Raw genomic sequence first — 15,996 nt, forward strand, 5'->3', positions numbered from 1 at the left:
TGGATTTACTTACTTTCTCTTCCTGGACTTTGAGATTTCTGAATCAAAGAAATTATGTTATTCACAATTATGGGAAAAAATACTTCTTTGAGAGTTGCCTTCTTCTGTTTTATGTACCTTTATTCTAGATGGCATATCTGCTATCTAGACAGACAAACAGATAGACAGAAGTGGAATTTTCACTTCCACCATCCATGCTTCACCTTACACACTAAAATTGGCATCAAAACACAAATTCCATAGGTATCATTGAGTCCAGAAACTTTCACCAAGGAAGCTATAGATGCAGTTTACCCTCACAGAATTCTGGTTGGACTTAGCACTCCATATTCTGTTATTCAGATTGCTTTCTTTTTGGCATCTGATGATTTCTCACACTTTCTTACAAGTTCATCTATTCATTTAAAACAATCCTTAATATGTTTTGTAGAAGATTTCCATATTCTCTAGTTAATAACATTTCAGGATATGGAAATAAACACCTTCAATCATCAAAAAATATTTACTTATGTAGTAAGTGGAATCATTTGATACAAGCATTGCAACTTAAGAAAATGTGTCTGCAACTAGGGCTAAATCCTAAAGTCAGTTATCTAAGAGTTTTGCAAATTCTTTTGATAACTCTTTTTTAGTCTATTTCAACTCTTCAATGTTTTAGAGTATTTTAAGACTACTGTGTTATATGTCTTTACTGTTTTTTTTCACCATTACTCTATGTTGTGATGAGCAGGAAAAAGGGGGATTTTTCTCTTTACTAAAGTTGTGAGCCCACTTTAAAAAGCACCAACTAACCTTGATTCTTTTCACACCAACATTGTAGAAGTGGATATTCTTTCATAAACATTACATCTAATTTAAAATCTGGTTACTTTTTATTTAATGGCTTTGTAGAAGCTATGAGCTTAGGATGACCTGATCATTTTGGGACTAGGATCAAAATGCAACCATTTTGCACAATCCTTTGGTTATGTATTTACATAATTGGGATTTTTCTCATTTCAATTATATATACTAATATTTATTAAAAACAACCATATCCTACAGCTATTTTCAGATGGCCGCAGAATGTGTGGTTTTACTTTCCCAAGTATGAAAACCCAAACAGGGACAATACACAGGATCTGTCTCATGACAGGACACTGAAACTATGGTGGCTTAATAGGTGAGACTGGTACATTTCAAGACCCTACACTATTATTTAATTTCTGATGACAGACTATCATGTGGAAGTAAGGAAGAACAAACCCCTACTAATCATTTACCAAGCAAGAAAAAGCCAGAAGATTGATTTATATTTTGTTATTCAGAGTCATAAAATGTCACGTGTAATTCCACTCTGGAGCCTAAAACTACAGATGACTCCATAACCATTTAATCAATCATCCAGGAAGCATTTAAATGTATGTTTGATGTGCTAGGCACTATCGTAGGAATTTGGCATATAGCAGTATACATACTAGTTCAAAAATCCCTGTCCTCATAGAGGACATTGTAATGATTAGTGAGAAGAAAATACATGAATGCATATACAAATGTAATGTATAACATGCCCAATGTGCAAAGAGGAATTTAAGCAGTCAGGTTTTTAGAAACCAAGTTGGGAAAAAATGTCGTTTTAAATCAGGAGGTCCTGGAAATGCCTGCTTAATAAACTAACACTGTGGTAAGCAGCAGAGAAATAAAACTGGAGGAGAATGTTTTAGGAAAAGAGAAGTGTAAGTGCAGAAACACTAGAAAAGAAGGGGCCTGGTCTGGTCACGGAACAGTAAGACAAAGTAGGATGTGCATAAGGGAGAACTGTCAAATGTGAGGTCACTACTGTCTATGGGAAAAGATGGGGGGGGATCCTGTAGGTCACTGTACATAATTTGGATTTATCAGCTTAAGACAAGGAGCAACTGAAAGGAATTCTGAGGCAGTGGCATTTAAAAGAAACTGGTTAAAATCTAGGAAGTAAAAAAAGTTTATTAGACAGAAGAAGTTGAGGTATGTTTATATATTAATGAGCAGGGCACAGTAGAAAAAGCAAACAGTGAGGTGTTTGAAAGAAAGGAGAAGTTACTGTACTTATTATTGTAAGTGATGTGAGAAAGAGATGGTGCCAGTAGGATGGGCTGTCCCTGGGAAGGCAAGGAAAGGTAGGGTGTACAAGCACAAGTGCAGATGATTTGATGACTGTGAGCCACATCAGAACATAAGCAAGTTCTCCTCAGTTACGTTTGTCTTCTCTTTCAAATAAGGGTTAAGATTAGTGAAGGACAGTAAAAGAAGAGGCATTATGACTTGTAGTAGCAGAAGAGAAAGAGATTCACACAGGACTGCAGGAGACAATATACAGTAGTCGTGAATAAGAAGGTCTACATCTCAAGCCCTGCCATATATCTACCATGTAGCCCTTGTTAACTATTTTGAAAAATGGCATAAACCTCAGCTTCCTTATATAGGGTTGGATAGCAATAATGCCAATATTAATAAAATGTGGTGAGGCTGAAGAAAGACAATTTGAAACGGCAGTCACCATTATTAAATGATAAATACTTAAGCTACATGCTGGCTTCTAGACACCGGATGACTTACCCATGAAAAGGCTGTGATATTTTATGTCCACTCTCTTTCCAGGAGATTTGTCCTGACCAAGATTCAAGTCATCCCAGCAGGAGCTTTTTCAGGATTTGGGGACCTGGAGAAAATGTAAGTACCTGACTGTACTATAAATGCATGACTCAAAAGACTATAATCAAAAACCTTAAGTCACATCTAGCCGGATGCAGAGGCTATGTGGTTAGAAACCAAACCAACCCACTAAACATCTTTCCATTTGAGAGAGCCTCTTATTCCCAAGCCATATTGATTAGTTTGATATATAAGCATTTGAAAGTGTTAGAAAAAGTCCGCAGCACTATGGGAGACTTTCTTTAAAAAGATGACTTTCATTCAAGTACTCACTTCTTGTTAGCCTAGTTTAACATAAGGGTTTTGCCAAGTAGATTTTTCTCAAAATGAAGTACAAGAGTCAAAGTCAGAACAAATACATCTATGCTATGATAATCAGTACTTCATTTGAAAGCTCTTAGCCAGTCACCCAAACTTTTTGATGTTTGAGTTTGAGAGTTTCTTTTTCTTTTCTTTTTCTTTTTCTTTTTTCTCCCTGGGGGGATTAACAGTTTATAGTCAACAGTAAAATGCAGTAGTTTGTACATGTGTAACATTTCTCAGTTTTCCACATAACAGTTCAATCCCCTCTACATCCTCCGACATCATGTTCCAGGACCTGACCCTCTCTCCCACCCCAGTCTTTTACTTTGGTGCAATACACCAAGCCCAGTCCAAGTTATGTTTTATGCTTTCTTATTTTTCAATTTGTTTTATTATTAAAATTAGTAGTAGTAGTGATTTAATAATGATCGACAAGATTATGGGATAAGAGTGGTACAATTCATACAATTCCCACCACCAGAGTGCCATATCCCATCCCCTCCATTGGAAACTTCCCTTTTCTTTATCATCTGGGAGTATGGACCAAAGATCTCTATGGGGAGCAGAAGGTGGGAAGTCTGGCTTCTGTAATTGCTTCTCTGCTGGACATGGGCATTGATAGGTCAATCCATACCCCCATCCTGTTGCTACCTTTCCTTAGTGGGGTAGGGCTCTGGGGAGGTGGGATTCCAGGTCATATTGGTGAGGTCATCTGCCCAGGGAAGTCAGCGTCATGGTAGTGTTTTTGGTTATTGCTGGGGTTCAGTGCCAGCACTACAAATCTACTGCTCCTAGAGTTCATTTTTTCCTTTTTTTTTTCTTTCTAATTTTTATTAGATAGGGTAGAGACAATTAGGAGACAAAGAGGAAGAGAAGACAGACACCTGCAGACCTATTTAACCACTCATGAAGCAAATCTCCCACAGGTGGGGAGTGGGGGATCGAACCTTGTCCTTTGAAAGTTCAAAGTAATGTGTGTTTAACTGGGTGTATCATCACCCAGCCCCTTGAGAGTTTCTCTAGACTCCAGATTCTACAGTGGCACAATGACAATTCAGAACTTAGATGCTCACTAGTTACAACAATAGATAGACTATACAGAAGGGAATACTTTCTTCACTGAAGAAGAAAGCAGTCCCCCAGGTTATATACATTTCACTTCTTAGAGGCCATTCATTTTTTTCCCCTCTCTTTTGACTCTCCCCCCCATCTGTGAAAAAAAATTGTGAGATCTAAGTGGGAAAGATATCTAATCAAGAAACACAAATAAGAGAATGATGACAGATTTCAACAACTCTCTGATTTAGAAGGGGATGATCAAATTTGAGTATTAATTTTAATATAAACTTACTATGTAACCTCTGCTAGATCACCTGCTCTCTCAGCATCTTGGTTTCCTCATCTGTCTTGAGGCGAGAGTTTGAATGGAGACTTAAGTAGGCTCCAATTTCAAAGTACCAGCCTCCCCCCAGTTAGATAAGAGCCAAGTTTAAGACATGCAATATTCAGGGTTCACCTATTTGAGCACAGTCAACAATCAGGAGTCGGGAGGCAGTTGCACCTAGAGTAGAGATCACAGGTATGCTACAGATTTAGGGACTCTGTGATTAAGGTGTACTCTTAGGTGGGTAAACCATGGCACCGTCTGAATGGACAGACGAGGTAACTATTGCATACACCTCACCTCCAGCAACCCTGTAGTTGCACAGACAGAATTCTTCTATGGCTGGCAAGATAGTTCACTTTGATAGTGTGCCTGTGAGTCATCTTCTCAGCCCAGGCTCCACTGCACTGAAGGAAACTTTGGTGTCTCTCCATCTATGTCTTTGTCTCTCTGAAAAAAAAAAAGTCATCCCAGAATGGTGAGACCCTGCTGACAAAAACTACAACAAAAAACCTTGATTATAAAGACAAAAATATCTGATATCACACTTTCCATTAATCTGGTTAATTAAAGCCCAAAGGTGTGCCTGGCCCTCAGCTAGATGAAACTTCCCTGCAGTCACACAAGTGGTGGACGTAACAAAAGAGATAGAGCAGCTGGCTGATAAACTCCTCAATTTCACCAGACACATTTATATATTTATCCATCTCTACATTATGATGATGTTCCTCAGCTTCACTGACATAGTTGGGTACCAAAAAAAAAAAAATCAACCTCAGCGCTTTTCTTTTTAAATTAAGACTTCAAACATTCTGAACTGAACTCTGTGACCTTCCATGTCTGCTCACCACCCTCCATTACCTCACCTCCTATTCTTAGTCACCAGTTAGTTCTCATCACCTTTACATACCTATTCCTTTCATTTTTGTCCCTCCAGTTTTTAACTGGTTTCCTGAACATCATAAATATTTTCTCTTCAACAACTCCTCCACAAATCATAAAGCCCTTTTCATTTCTTCTGCATATGTGGCCACATTTCATCTATCCTTGATACAAAGAAAGGGGATTAAAAAGCTTTCTGTATCAACTCTGCCTTCTCTTTTACCTTTCTCTCACCCTTCCTCATCATGATCACTCTTTTGAGAGTGGTCTGCATGAAGTCCTTACTATCTTTTCCATTTAGACTGTCCTCAGACTGCCCACTGCTATTTGGCCCCAATTTTTTAAACATTGCTAACACAGTCGAATCATTCTACTAAAGGTGCAGATAATACCATGAGTGCTAGATCTAATGACTTCCACTTTGTTTGCTCTTTAGTTTTTTGACAATTCATGCCATTTCCCACAATTATCTGTTGTCCCTACTATTTATTTACTTTTTAATGTATCTATTGCAGCTGAGGTTTCGCCACTCTGAGCTGACTTTTTCTGCAAGAGCGTAACAGACACAGGAGAGAGGGAAAGAAAACCACAGCACCCAAGGTTCCTCCAATAAATTCGGGGTTGGCATCTACCCTATGCTGCGTGCATGCCAGGTGAAATATCTTGCCAACTCTTTTCCTCTTTGATGTTTCTTGTCATTTTAATTTATTTTTGTAGACTTGGGAGACAACACAATAGTTATATAAAGAGATTTTCCTGTCCCGAGGCCCTGAAGTTCCAGGTTCAATCCCCAGCTCCACCATAAGCCAGAGTTAAGGAGTGTTCTGGCCTCATTCTCACTAAAATAAATTTAAAAAATTGTTTGCTTTGTTGCCATTGAGAGTTATTGCTCGGTTTTGGTGCATGTATACTTCACAGCTCCCAGTGATAATTTTTTCTTTATTTCTGGTAAGGGGTGATATGTGTGTGTGTGTGTGTGTGTGTGTGTGTGTGTGTGTGTGTGTGTGTGTGTATGTGTGTGTGTGTGTGTGTGTGTGCGCGCGTGTGTGTGTGCTTGCAAGTACTTCAAATTCAGTATATCCAGACTAGTTCATGATCTTTTTTATCCTTAAATTCCACATACTTCCCTGTGAGTAACGCCACTCTCTGCCCAGGTTCCCAGGCAAACTATGAAGTCTCCCTTGGTTCATGGGCCTTGTCTATCTTTTACATTTAGGAGTTCTTCCAGTTATGTGGACTCCTTCTCAGATGCATCTCTGAAACCAACTTTCCTCTCATTCATGCTAGCTTCAAAGTCTTAATGTCTATATAGCCTACTGCATGAGGATATCATGCCTGTCTCTACTGCTGTCTTCCTTCCCTCCTGCAGATTCAAATATTGGCAGATTCAAATGCCACTGTAGAAGAACATCTAAAAACCCTCACTACTTTAAGTACTTGACATTGGAATCAAAGCTATCTCCCACCATGAACTCCTACTTTGACCAGATAGAGAAATTTGCCACATCCCAAGCAGCATCACTCAAGATAATCATGCCTATTTAGAATGCAGTCACGGGGGAGTCGGGCTGTAACACAGTGTGTTAAACACAAAGTGCAAGGATCGTGTGAGGATCCTGGTTCGAGCCCCAGGCTCCCCACCTGCAGGGGGATTCTCTTCACAGGCGGTGAAGTAGGTCTGCAGGTGTCTATCTTTCTCTCCCCCTCTCTCTGTCTTTCCCTCCTCTCTCCATTTCTCTCTGTCCTATCCAACAACAATGACATCAATAACAACAACAATAATAACTACAACAACAATAAAAAAAACAGGGGCAATAAAAAGGAAATAAATAAATATTGAAAAAAATCTTCAAAAAAAAAAAAAGAATGCAGTTACAGGTAATTTCAACAATGCCTGGCACACAGAAGGATCAAAAGTTGAAGGAATGGACTATGTTTATTCTCACACGGGTCTTAGTGAGATGTTATCCCTCTGCCTACAGTTCTTCCTCATAAAATCCTGTACTATCAAATCATGTTTTTCCAATGATGGTATCAATAGCACACTTACCAGAGTGTATTGAGAACTTACACTTTTTTTTAAACTTTCAATTGTTCTTTTTTTTTTAGTATTTTTTTAAATCTTTTATTTATTATTGGATAGAGACAGAGAGAAATTGAGAGGAGAGGGGGAGGTAGAGAGGGAAAGACACAGAGCAACACCTACAGACCTGTTTCACCACTGTGAAGATTCCTCCCTGCAGGTGGGGACCAGTTCTTGCTCAGCAGGGTGTGCCACATTGTGGGCCCCCTCAATTGTTCTTTAAGAAGAAAGTCAGAATAAAGTTTAGCTTTGTATTAACGCACAACACTAAGTATTTTTCTCCCATCTCTGGGACTCCATCTCCATAACTCCAGATCAACTTTTTTTTTTTAATTCCAGAGAGAGACCAACCACAGCACCAAAGCTCCCTTCAGTGTAGTAGATGTTAGACTTGAATCTGAGCTGCATAATCTTTCCCTTGAATATCTACAGTGTGATTTGACTTCTGCTGCCCCATCCATTTTCTACATAGCACCCAGAAACATTTTTTCTAAAACTCTATATAATCAGGTGATCTTTGATACTTATCCTGTCACACACATGCACCCATACCTTACCACTGGACTTAACCTCTCATATTCACTCTGCTAGCTCTACTTCTGTAGTTTATAAAATGCACCTTAACATATGGCATTTCTTCTGGATAGAATGTGCTTTCCACCACCATTTTCATTAAGCATTTACTTAGCTCTTTTATTATCCTTCAGCTTTCTATGACAGCATCACTGGCTCAGTCAGGAAAGCACTCCCTGACATCTCCATCAAGGAGAACCTCTACTACATAGACTCCCCTATTGCTCCCAGTCTCTATGTGATGGAAATCACTACATTAATTTTGTGTTTATCATTCATGTGATCATTTAAGTTGTAGCTTCTCTATTGGCCTAGAGAACAAAGACATGCTTGATTTAAGGCAACACTAGACACAGAAAACTCACAAAAATCCAGGTATTTAAGCATATAAATACAAAGGGGGGATGAAGTATCTAGACATGTAAATAAAACACTAAATCATGTGAGTACAAGTTGATAAGCACACAGACATTGGCCAACCATCTACTATGGATCAGACAAATAGAAAAAGATGCACTATCACAAGATATTACCTGTAAAATAAGTTTCTTAGGACTCTATTGTGAGAGAAAAGAAAATGAACCTCAAACTTGAAGAGAATCCACTTAGATTAAAGATGAAGAATGACTTTAGAAATAGTTCTTTTTAATTTTTTTGGACATTGTCTTTATTTATTTGATAGAGACAGCCAGAAATAAAGAAGGAAGGCACAGAGATGCCTGTAGCCCTGCTTCAGCATTCATGAAGCTTTTCCCCTGCAGGTGAGCACTGGGTACTTAAATCTGGGTCTGTGCAAATTGTTACATGTGTGCTCAACCAGATATGCCACCACCTGGCCCCACTTTAGAGATAATTCACTCAGGCTTAATGCTATTAGGACTTGGGCCTCCCTTTCTTTTTTTTTCCTTTACTTTCAGCCTCTGTCCCACCACTGGATGTAATTTGGCAGCCACAGTTCTTCCTTCACATCTTGACTTCTTTTCAGAAGAAAAATATTGATCAATTCTGTTATTATTCAAGCCACTCAAAATTTAATCTAATCTGCTCAGCTCACACATTCATCCCCAGACCAGCATCTGTAGCTAAGACAATATGCATGATCTTCTATTTCATTTGGCCTAAGTTTCAATTCTTGGAATTCATAGCATTTAGCCCAACCACATCAACTGGCAGTGAGGGATAGAGATCTATAAACTAAAACAGATGTCAGTGCTTATGTAAAAGATGGCTACAGTCTGGCAGGTAGGCAAACAACTTCTTAAAATCAAATGAAATGGGGGCAGTCTGGCAGTAGTGCAGCAGGTTATGCGCATATGGTGCAAAGCACAAGGACTGGCATAAGGATCCCAGTTTGAGCCGCTGGCTTCCCACCTGCAGGGGAGTGCTTCACAGGTGGTTGAAGCAGGTCTGCAGGTGTCTATCTTTCTCTCCCCCTTTCTGTATTCCCCTCCTCTCTCCATTTCTCTCTGTCCTAACAATGACGACATCAATAACAACAATAATAACTACAACAACAATAAAAAAAACAAGGGCGACAAAAGGGAAAATAAATTTAAAAAATATAATAAATAAATGAAATGAAACAATACTTTTCATCCAGGAAAGAAAGATCTCTGTAGCATAGGTGGTTAGGACAGGTTTGTAGACTTTTGGTTTGATGGTTTAATTAGGATTTATACTGATAGTATTGTCATATAAAGCTTATAACTTAAATCATTGTAGCTAATTTTTAGTTTGGTTGAAATTTCTTACATGTAGAGTAGCTTTGCAGTGTCCTGCTTCCCCCAGTCTAACCCAGAGGTAGGACCATTTTGTGAAGAAACAAATCTACTGAGATCAAATTTCCTGTCCAAAGCAGCACAGTAGTAAGCAATAGAAAATATTATAGAGCTCACTCTATTTTATCCACATAGAACTAGACTAGCCTGTAAGGATTCTGACTTCACAAATTTTTTATTTTCTCTTTGGCCTAACCTCACATGAAGTTGTATTTTAACCTCTGAATTTCTTGCACCTTATTTCTAAGATTTCTTTAGATAGAGAAGCAAAGAGAGAATAAGAAAGACTATAGCACTGAAGTTTTTTCTTTTCTTTTTTTCTTTTTTTATTTACTTACTTATTTTTTGCCTCCAGGGCTCAGTACTTGCATTACCAATTCACTACTTCTAGAGGCCATTTTTCCTATTTTTGTTGTCCTTGTTGTTGTTGTTGGATAGGACAGAGAGAAATGGAGAGAGGAGGGGAAGACAGGGGGAGAGAAAGATAAGCACCTGCAGACCTGCTTCACCACTTGTGAAGCAACCCCCTGCAGGTAGGGAGCCAGAGACTCAAACCCAGATGCTTGCACCCATCCTTGTGCTTCACTCCATGTGCTGTTTAACCCACTGTGCTACCACCCAGCAACCCTGAAGTTTTTTCCAATACAGCAGGGTCCAGGCTTGAACCTAGGCCATGCATATGACAAAGAAATGCACTATCCAAGTGAACTATTTTTCTGTCCCCTTGCTGATCATCCTGGGAGACCAGAGTGGTTCCTGAGAGTCCTGGGGGGGGCGGGGGGACGGTGATGAAGGAAGCACAGGAAGCACATGACTAGCTCCGGGAGAAGCCTCTTGGACAACTCGTTTATTAAGGGATACAAGCAAGTAGATATAGGTTCAGAAAGAAGGTTGAGGTAATCATTATTCTACACACAATGCATAGTTACATCTTGACCTACCAAGTATTTGATCACAATTGGAAAGTTACCATATAAGGTCTGGTCATGAGCTCACAGTGCCTAGGTAGGCTCTTTTCTCTAAGGGTAAATTACAAGCACCTCAGGGCATGGGGGAAGGAAGCAGATAGAGCAAAGCCAGGATATTTGTGTGGGTTTCAGATTGGCCATACACAGTTATTCATGGCCTTTGTTTAAAAGGGATGGGGTAGCATGCACAGGCAGGTGTCCTGTCCGGAAAAGCCCATCCATCATAAGTTCGTGAGGTCAGGAGGGACCTGCCTAACATGTCTCCCCTTTAAGAAAGAGGGAACTTGGTGTCAAGCCGCTCAGATTCTCATGGAAATAATGGTTTGGACTTCCCAGACAGTGGACCCTTCCTCCACATCCCCTGAAATGTATTTTAGGAATAATGCCTATTCCACAGGGTTATCAAGGACCCTAGACCCAAGCTCAGTGTGTGGAACAACTTAAGCATTTGATGAGTCTTACCACCACCCCAACCCAATCCCTGCACACACTTCTTCCTGTTAGGATAACTGAAAAAAATAAAACTGACAAGGACTAATAAAAAAATATGTCCAGATTTACTGACAGATTCATGGGCACTTTATATAATATTTAGACTCTATCAGTTTTAAGCAAAATAAATAAGAAAAAATATATAATTACCCCTGGGGAAACAAAAAGCCACTTTTGACCAATTGTTCCATACATATACATATACTGTATATTATTATAAGCTTCTTCAGAGAAGCAAAACATGTCATCTTCCTGACACTGGATTCTGTGGTCATACATATAAAACATCACAAAGGCAAACTAAGGAAATATATACTATATGGGTCTTTTGCCTCTAACCATCAGTCTAGGGCTTTTTCTTCCCTTGGTGGCAGTAGAAAGACCTCATTTTCATAACACACTACTATTGATATTTCTTTGAGGATACATTCCATTAAAAATTCTTTCATGAGGTATTTAACTGGGAGTTGGGAAGCTAATGGCTCCTCTCAGGTCCTGGCTGTTCAGTGGACTTAATTCTGTGGCGTTGGGCAAGTCACTGAGCCTCTCTGTGCTTCAGTCTCCCTCTCTTGTAAAATGGGAGTAATACCTACCTCACAGGGTCGTTGGGGAGATTAATTTGATGTAATGTCTGAAAAGCATCTAAGGTTCTTGAAGAAGGCTCTGTATAAATACAAAATATTAAAGTTGGTTTATTTGTGCTGGTGGGTTTAAAAAAAAATCAAGTAACTTTTGCTACAGTCCTACTAATGATTTTTCTTTCACTAGCCTTTCCCTTCCTCTGCTTCTGTAAGAATAGAAGTTGACTTTGCTTCTATTTGTCAAAGAAGTATTTTTGATAGACAATAGTGTAGGAAATTCTCCACTAAAAATGAAATGACTACTGCTTATACCATATCAAACCTCCAAACTATTGATTGCTTTGAGACTGATTAGGGTAGAAGTCATTAAACTCTCTGCAATGTGAAGTGGCTTTGAAAAGCACACTGTAAACTGTTTACATTGTCTTTAATTATGTTGGATTCATATGTCAGCTTGGTATAAAGTATGAAGATTACACTGAATAGGGTGGGGGGGACCAGGTGACAATGTGGTGATTTATGGTAACCAGAAAAATTATGTATGGAAATAAGTGCAATTTAAAAACATATCTATGCGCTATTATAACACTGGAGGGGGAAGAAAAGCCAGTTTATAACAAAATGTCTTTGAAAATAGAAGCATGATGAATATGTAAATGAGACCAACATCAGCTGAGATGTGGTATATGCAGATGAGCCGGCAATGAACCAAAATATGAAATAACTCCCAAACCATAAATATGAACCATATAAAATTCATTTGAAATATTCATGATAACATAAGGACAAAAATATAATCAAGTGATTTATTTGCATATAAAAATAAGAACACTAGTCTGACACTTCAGCCTCCACCCCCAGATCACTAGAGAAAGATAAGTTTACAGAGAGACTTTTCAAGGAAGAGATTTATTGCCAACACACTAAAAACAAGTTCAGAATCCTCCTGATTCTCATTTCTATGGGATCATTCAAAACAGGTAAGAGGAAAAAAAAAGAAATCAGGTAACTAAATAAGCAGTAGTGTCAACAGTGATAAAAAAAATTGGGTTATGGTCTCTTTTGCCTCACTGAATGCTGCCTTATAAAAGAATTTAAGTCCTTTCCTCTGTCAACTTTCTGTGATTCTGAGAATTAATGGGTAAAAGGGAGAAAATACTGGTCATGTAGACTCTGAGTGAAAAACCAAAACTGGAAGCTTATGCTGAACCTAATGATATATCTATAAATAAGAAGTAGGGACTTGAGTTCCCAGGCACAGAAAAGAGAATAACACTCAGTGGTTCTCAACTCACACTACATTTTAGAATCCCATAAGTTCTAAAAATGAAATACTTTACAGAACTTTCAATTCCAGTATTTTTTTTTATTCCACTTGTCTGAAGTAGGTCTAAACATTGATCATTTGTACAAAGCCCTTTGATTCTACTGTATAACCACACTTGAAAGTTGCATGGTGTGTCTGTCTGAATGGAATTCATGGAAAAACATACACACAAATAATGTGTCTACACAATGTGGCTGGAACAGAATAAACAGAGTGGTGGGAACTAAGTTCAGAAAACAGCTGAGATGAGGTCAGAGGGCACCTCATAAGTCATGTGTATACATTTGGTTGTCATAGGCATAAAATGGGTTATTTGGAATAACCAAATGATATGGCTTCATTTGTTAAAGATTATTCACAGAAGTTTTTATCAAGTATTTTTCTCTTTTATTTTTTTAATTTTATTTTTAATTAAATATAGAGGTGATAGATAATAGGTAGGTAGGTAGATAGATAGATGACAGATAGATAGACAGATAGATAGATAGATAGATAGATAGATAGATAGATAGATAGATAGATAGACAGATAGATAACAGAGCGCTGCTCAAGTCTGGCTTATGATGCTTCTGGGGATTGAACCTGGTACAACTCAGAACCTCAGGCATGAAGGTCTTTTGCATAATTATTATGCTATCTCCCCAGCCCTATTCACAGAGGTTTCAACTTACTATTACTAATATTTTGTTAAGGATTTTTTGTGTTTATATTGGAGATATTGGACTGCATTTTTATTTGCTTGATCTTGATATACTGAAACTATCAAATATATTGGGAAATGATGTCTAGTCAAAATTCAATCACAAAAGAATTTTTTCCATAAATATTTTAATCATTTTAATATCCAAATAAAAAATAAATAATCATTAAATTGTTACCTTATCTATAAATGTAACTCTTATGAATAATTAATTGTAAAAGTTAAAACTTTAAAGTCTTAAGAGAAGATCTTATAATAGGCAAAGATTTATTAAATAGGGCACAAAAGCATAAAAATATATATATCTGCATCCCACAACGACCCTGGGTCCATGCTCCCAGAGGGACAGAGAATGGGAAAGCTATTGGGGAGGGGATGGGATATGGAGATTGGGTGGCAGGAATTGTGTGGAGTTGTAACAAAATCCTATGATTTTGTTAATGTCTCCTTTCTTAAATAAATTAAAAAAAAGAAAAAATAAATAAATAAATACATTATATTATATAATATATATAATTGAACTTAATGTAATATATGGAAGCTGATTTGCTATCATGGACACCCAAAACCTGTATATTATATTAAAATGTTACTTTAAAAATAAATAAAAATATAATTATATATATATATATATTGACTTCACCTATCTTTAAAAAAAAAGCTGAGTCCATTCAAATAATATGAGAAAATGAAAATTTACTACACACACATATAGGTGCATATGTATGGACATACAAGTATTGAGTACTATTAAGTATATAAATAATACAGTTGGAAATTAGCAAAATATCTGAACAGATATGTCACCAAAGAAGATACACAGTGTATATATCTAGAAAAAAATAGAAAAAGAGATACACAATAAGAATTCAGATAAAGGTAGGAAATAACAAACATCATAGAAGAAATAAAGAAATATAGATGAAAACAGAAAAGATGAATGAAGCTAAGCTAGTTCACAGGAAAGAAAAAAATGATATGGTAAAAAAATGAGATGTTTATATGAAATGATCGATCCAACATCCATGTTCAGTGGGGAAGCAATTACAGAAGCCAGATCTTCAACCTTCTGCACCCCACAATGACCTTGGGTCCATACTCCCAGAGGGTTAAAGAATAGGAAAGCTATCAGGGGAGGGGATAGGATACAGAGTTCTGGTGGTGGGAATTGTGTGAAGCTGTACCCCTCTTATACTATGGGTTTGTCAATGTTTCCTTTTTATGAATAAACAATTTAATAATAATAATAATAAGATCGATTCTAGGGAATACCCAAAGGAAGTGAAAACACATATCCAAGAGATCTAGGTACACATGTGTCAGTAGCATCCGAAAGTTGGAAGCAACCCAGAAGACTAGCGGCAAATAAGTGGCTTAGAAAGTTGTGGTGTGGGCGCTGGTGGTAGCTCAGCAGGTTAAGCACAGGTGGCACACAAGAACCTGCATAAGGATCCTGGTTCCAGACCCCGGCTCCCCACCTGCAGGAGGGTCGCTTCACAATCAGTGAAGCAGGTCTGCAGGTGTTTATCTCTCTTTCCCCCTCTCTGTCTTTCTCTCCTCTCTCAATTTCTCTGTGTCCTAACAACGACAGCAATAACAACAACAACAATAATAGCAATAACGATCAACAAACAAGGGCAACAAAATAGGAAAAATGGTCTCCAGGAGCAGTGGATTCTTAGTGCAGGCACCAAACCACAGCAATAATCCTGGAGGCAAAAATAAATAAATAGATAAGTTTCTAAAAAAAAAAAAAAGAAGAAGAAAAGAAAGTTGTGTTATATATAAAAAATGAAATGCTTACTCCACTGTTAATGATTAAGTCATGTCCATTGTTTCATATTAGATTTAACTTGAAGGAATTATGTTAAGTGAGATAAGTTGAAAAGAGAAAAATAAGCACCAGATGATCTCACTCATAGGTGGATTTTATCTATTATTATTATTAATTATTATTATTATTATTTTACCAGGTTTATAGTGTTGCAGTGATTGAAGCTCAATCATGAGTCTCTTTTCATAACCATCATATCCTCTACCCCAGTCCCTTTAACAAAGACAGAAAGGGAATACACAAAGTGAAAGTTGAACTTGGAGTAGTATATGCTGCAAAGCTAAAGAACCCTTGGAAGATGAAGATGGGAAGGATTGGCGAGGGCACTGAGTTGCTGAAGCATGATGGTGGAAGTGTGCCCAAACTGGGGATGAGAGTTTCACACCCATCGTGGGGAGATGAAAATCTGTAGCCATGT

The 15,996-nt window shown here is 37.8% G+C and overlaps 1 protein-coding gene across 1 annotated transcript in view; it reads left to right on the forward strand.

The window, feature by feature from the left end:
* FSHR (follicle stimulating hormone receptor) overlaps positions 1 to 15,996 on the forward strand; it is a 229,306-nt gene that overhangs the window by 101,755 nt on the left and 111,555 nt on the right. The window contains exon 2 of the mRNA XM_060187699.1: positions 2,620 to 2,691. Within this exon, the coding sequence (XP_060043682.1) occupies positions 2,620 to 2,691 (72 nt within the window). The remainder of the gene's footprint in view (positions 1 to 2,619; positions 2,692 to 15,996) is intronic.

The sequence above is a fragment of the Erinaceus europaeus genome, chromosome 3 (assembly GCF_950295315.1).
Source record: "Erinaceus europaeus chromosome 3, mEriEur2.1, whole genome shotgun sequence".
Classification (NCBI taxonomy): Eukaryota; Metazoa; Chordata; class Mammalia; order Eulipotyphla; family Erinaceidae; genus Erinaceus; species Erinaceus europaeus.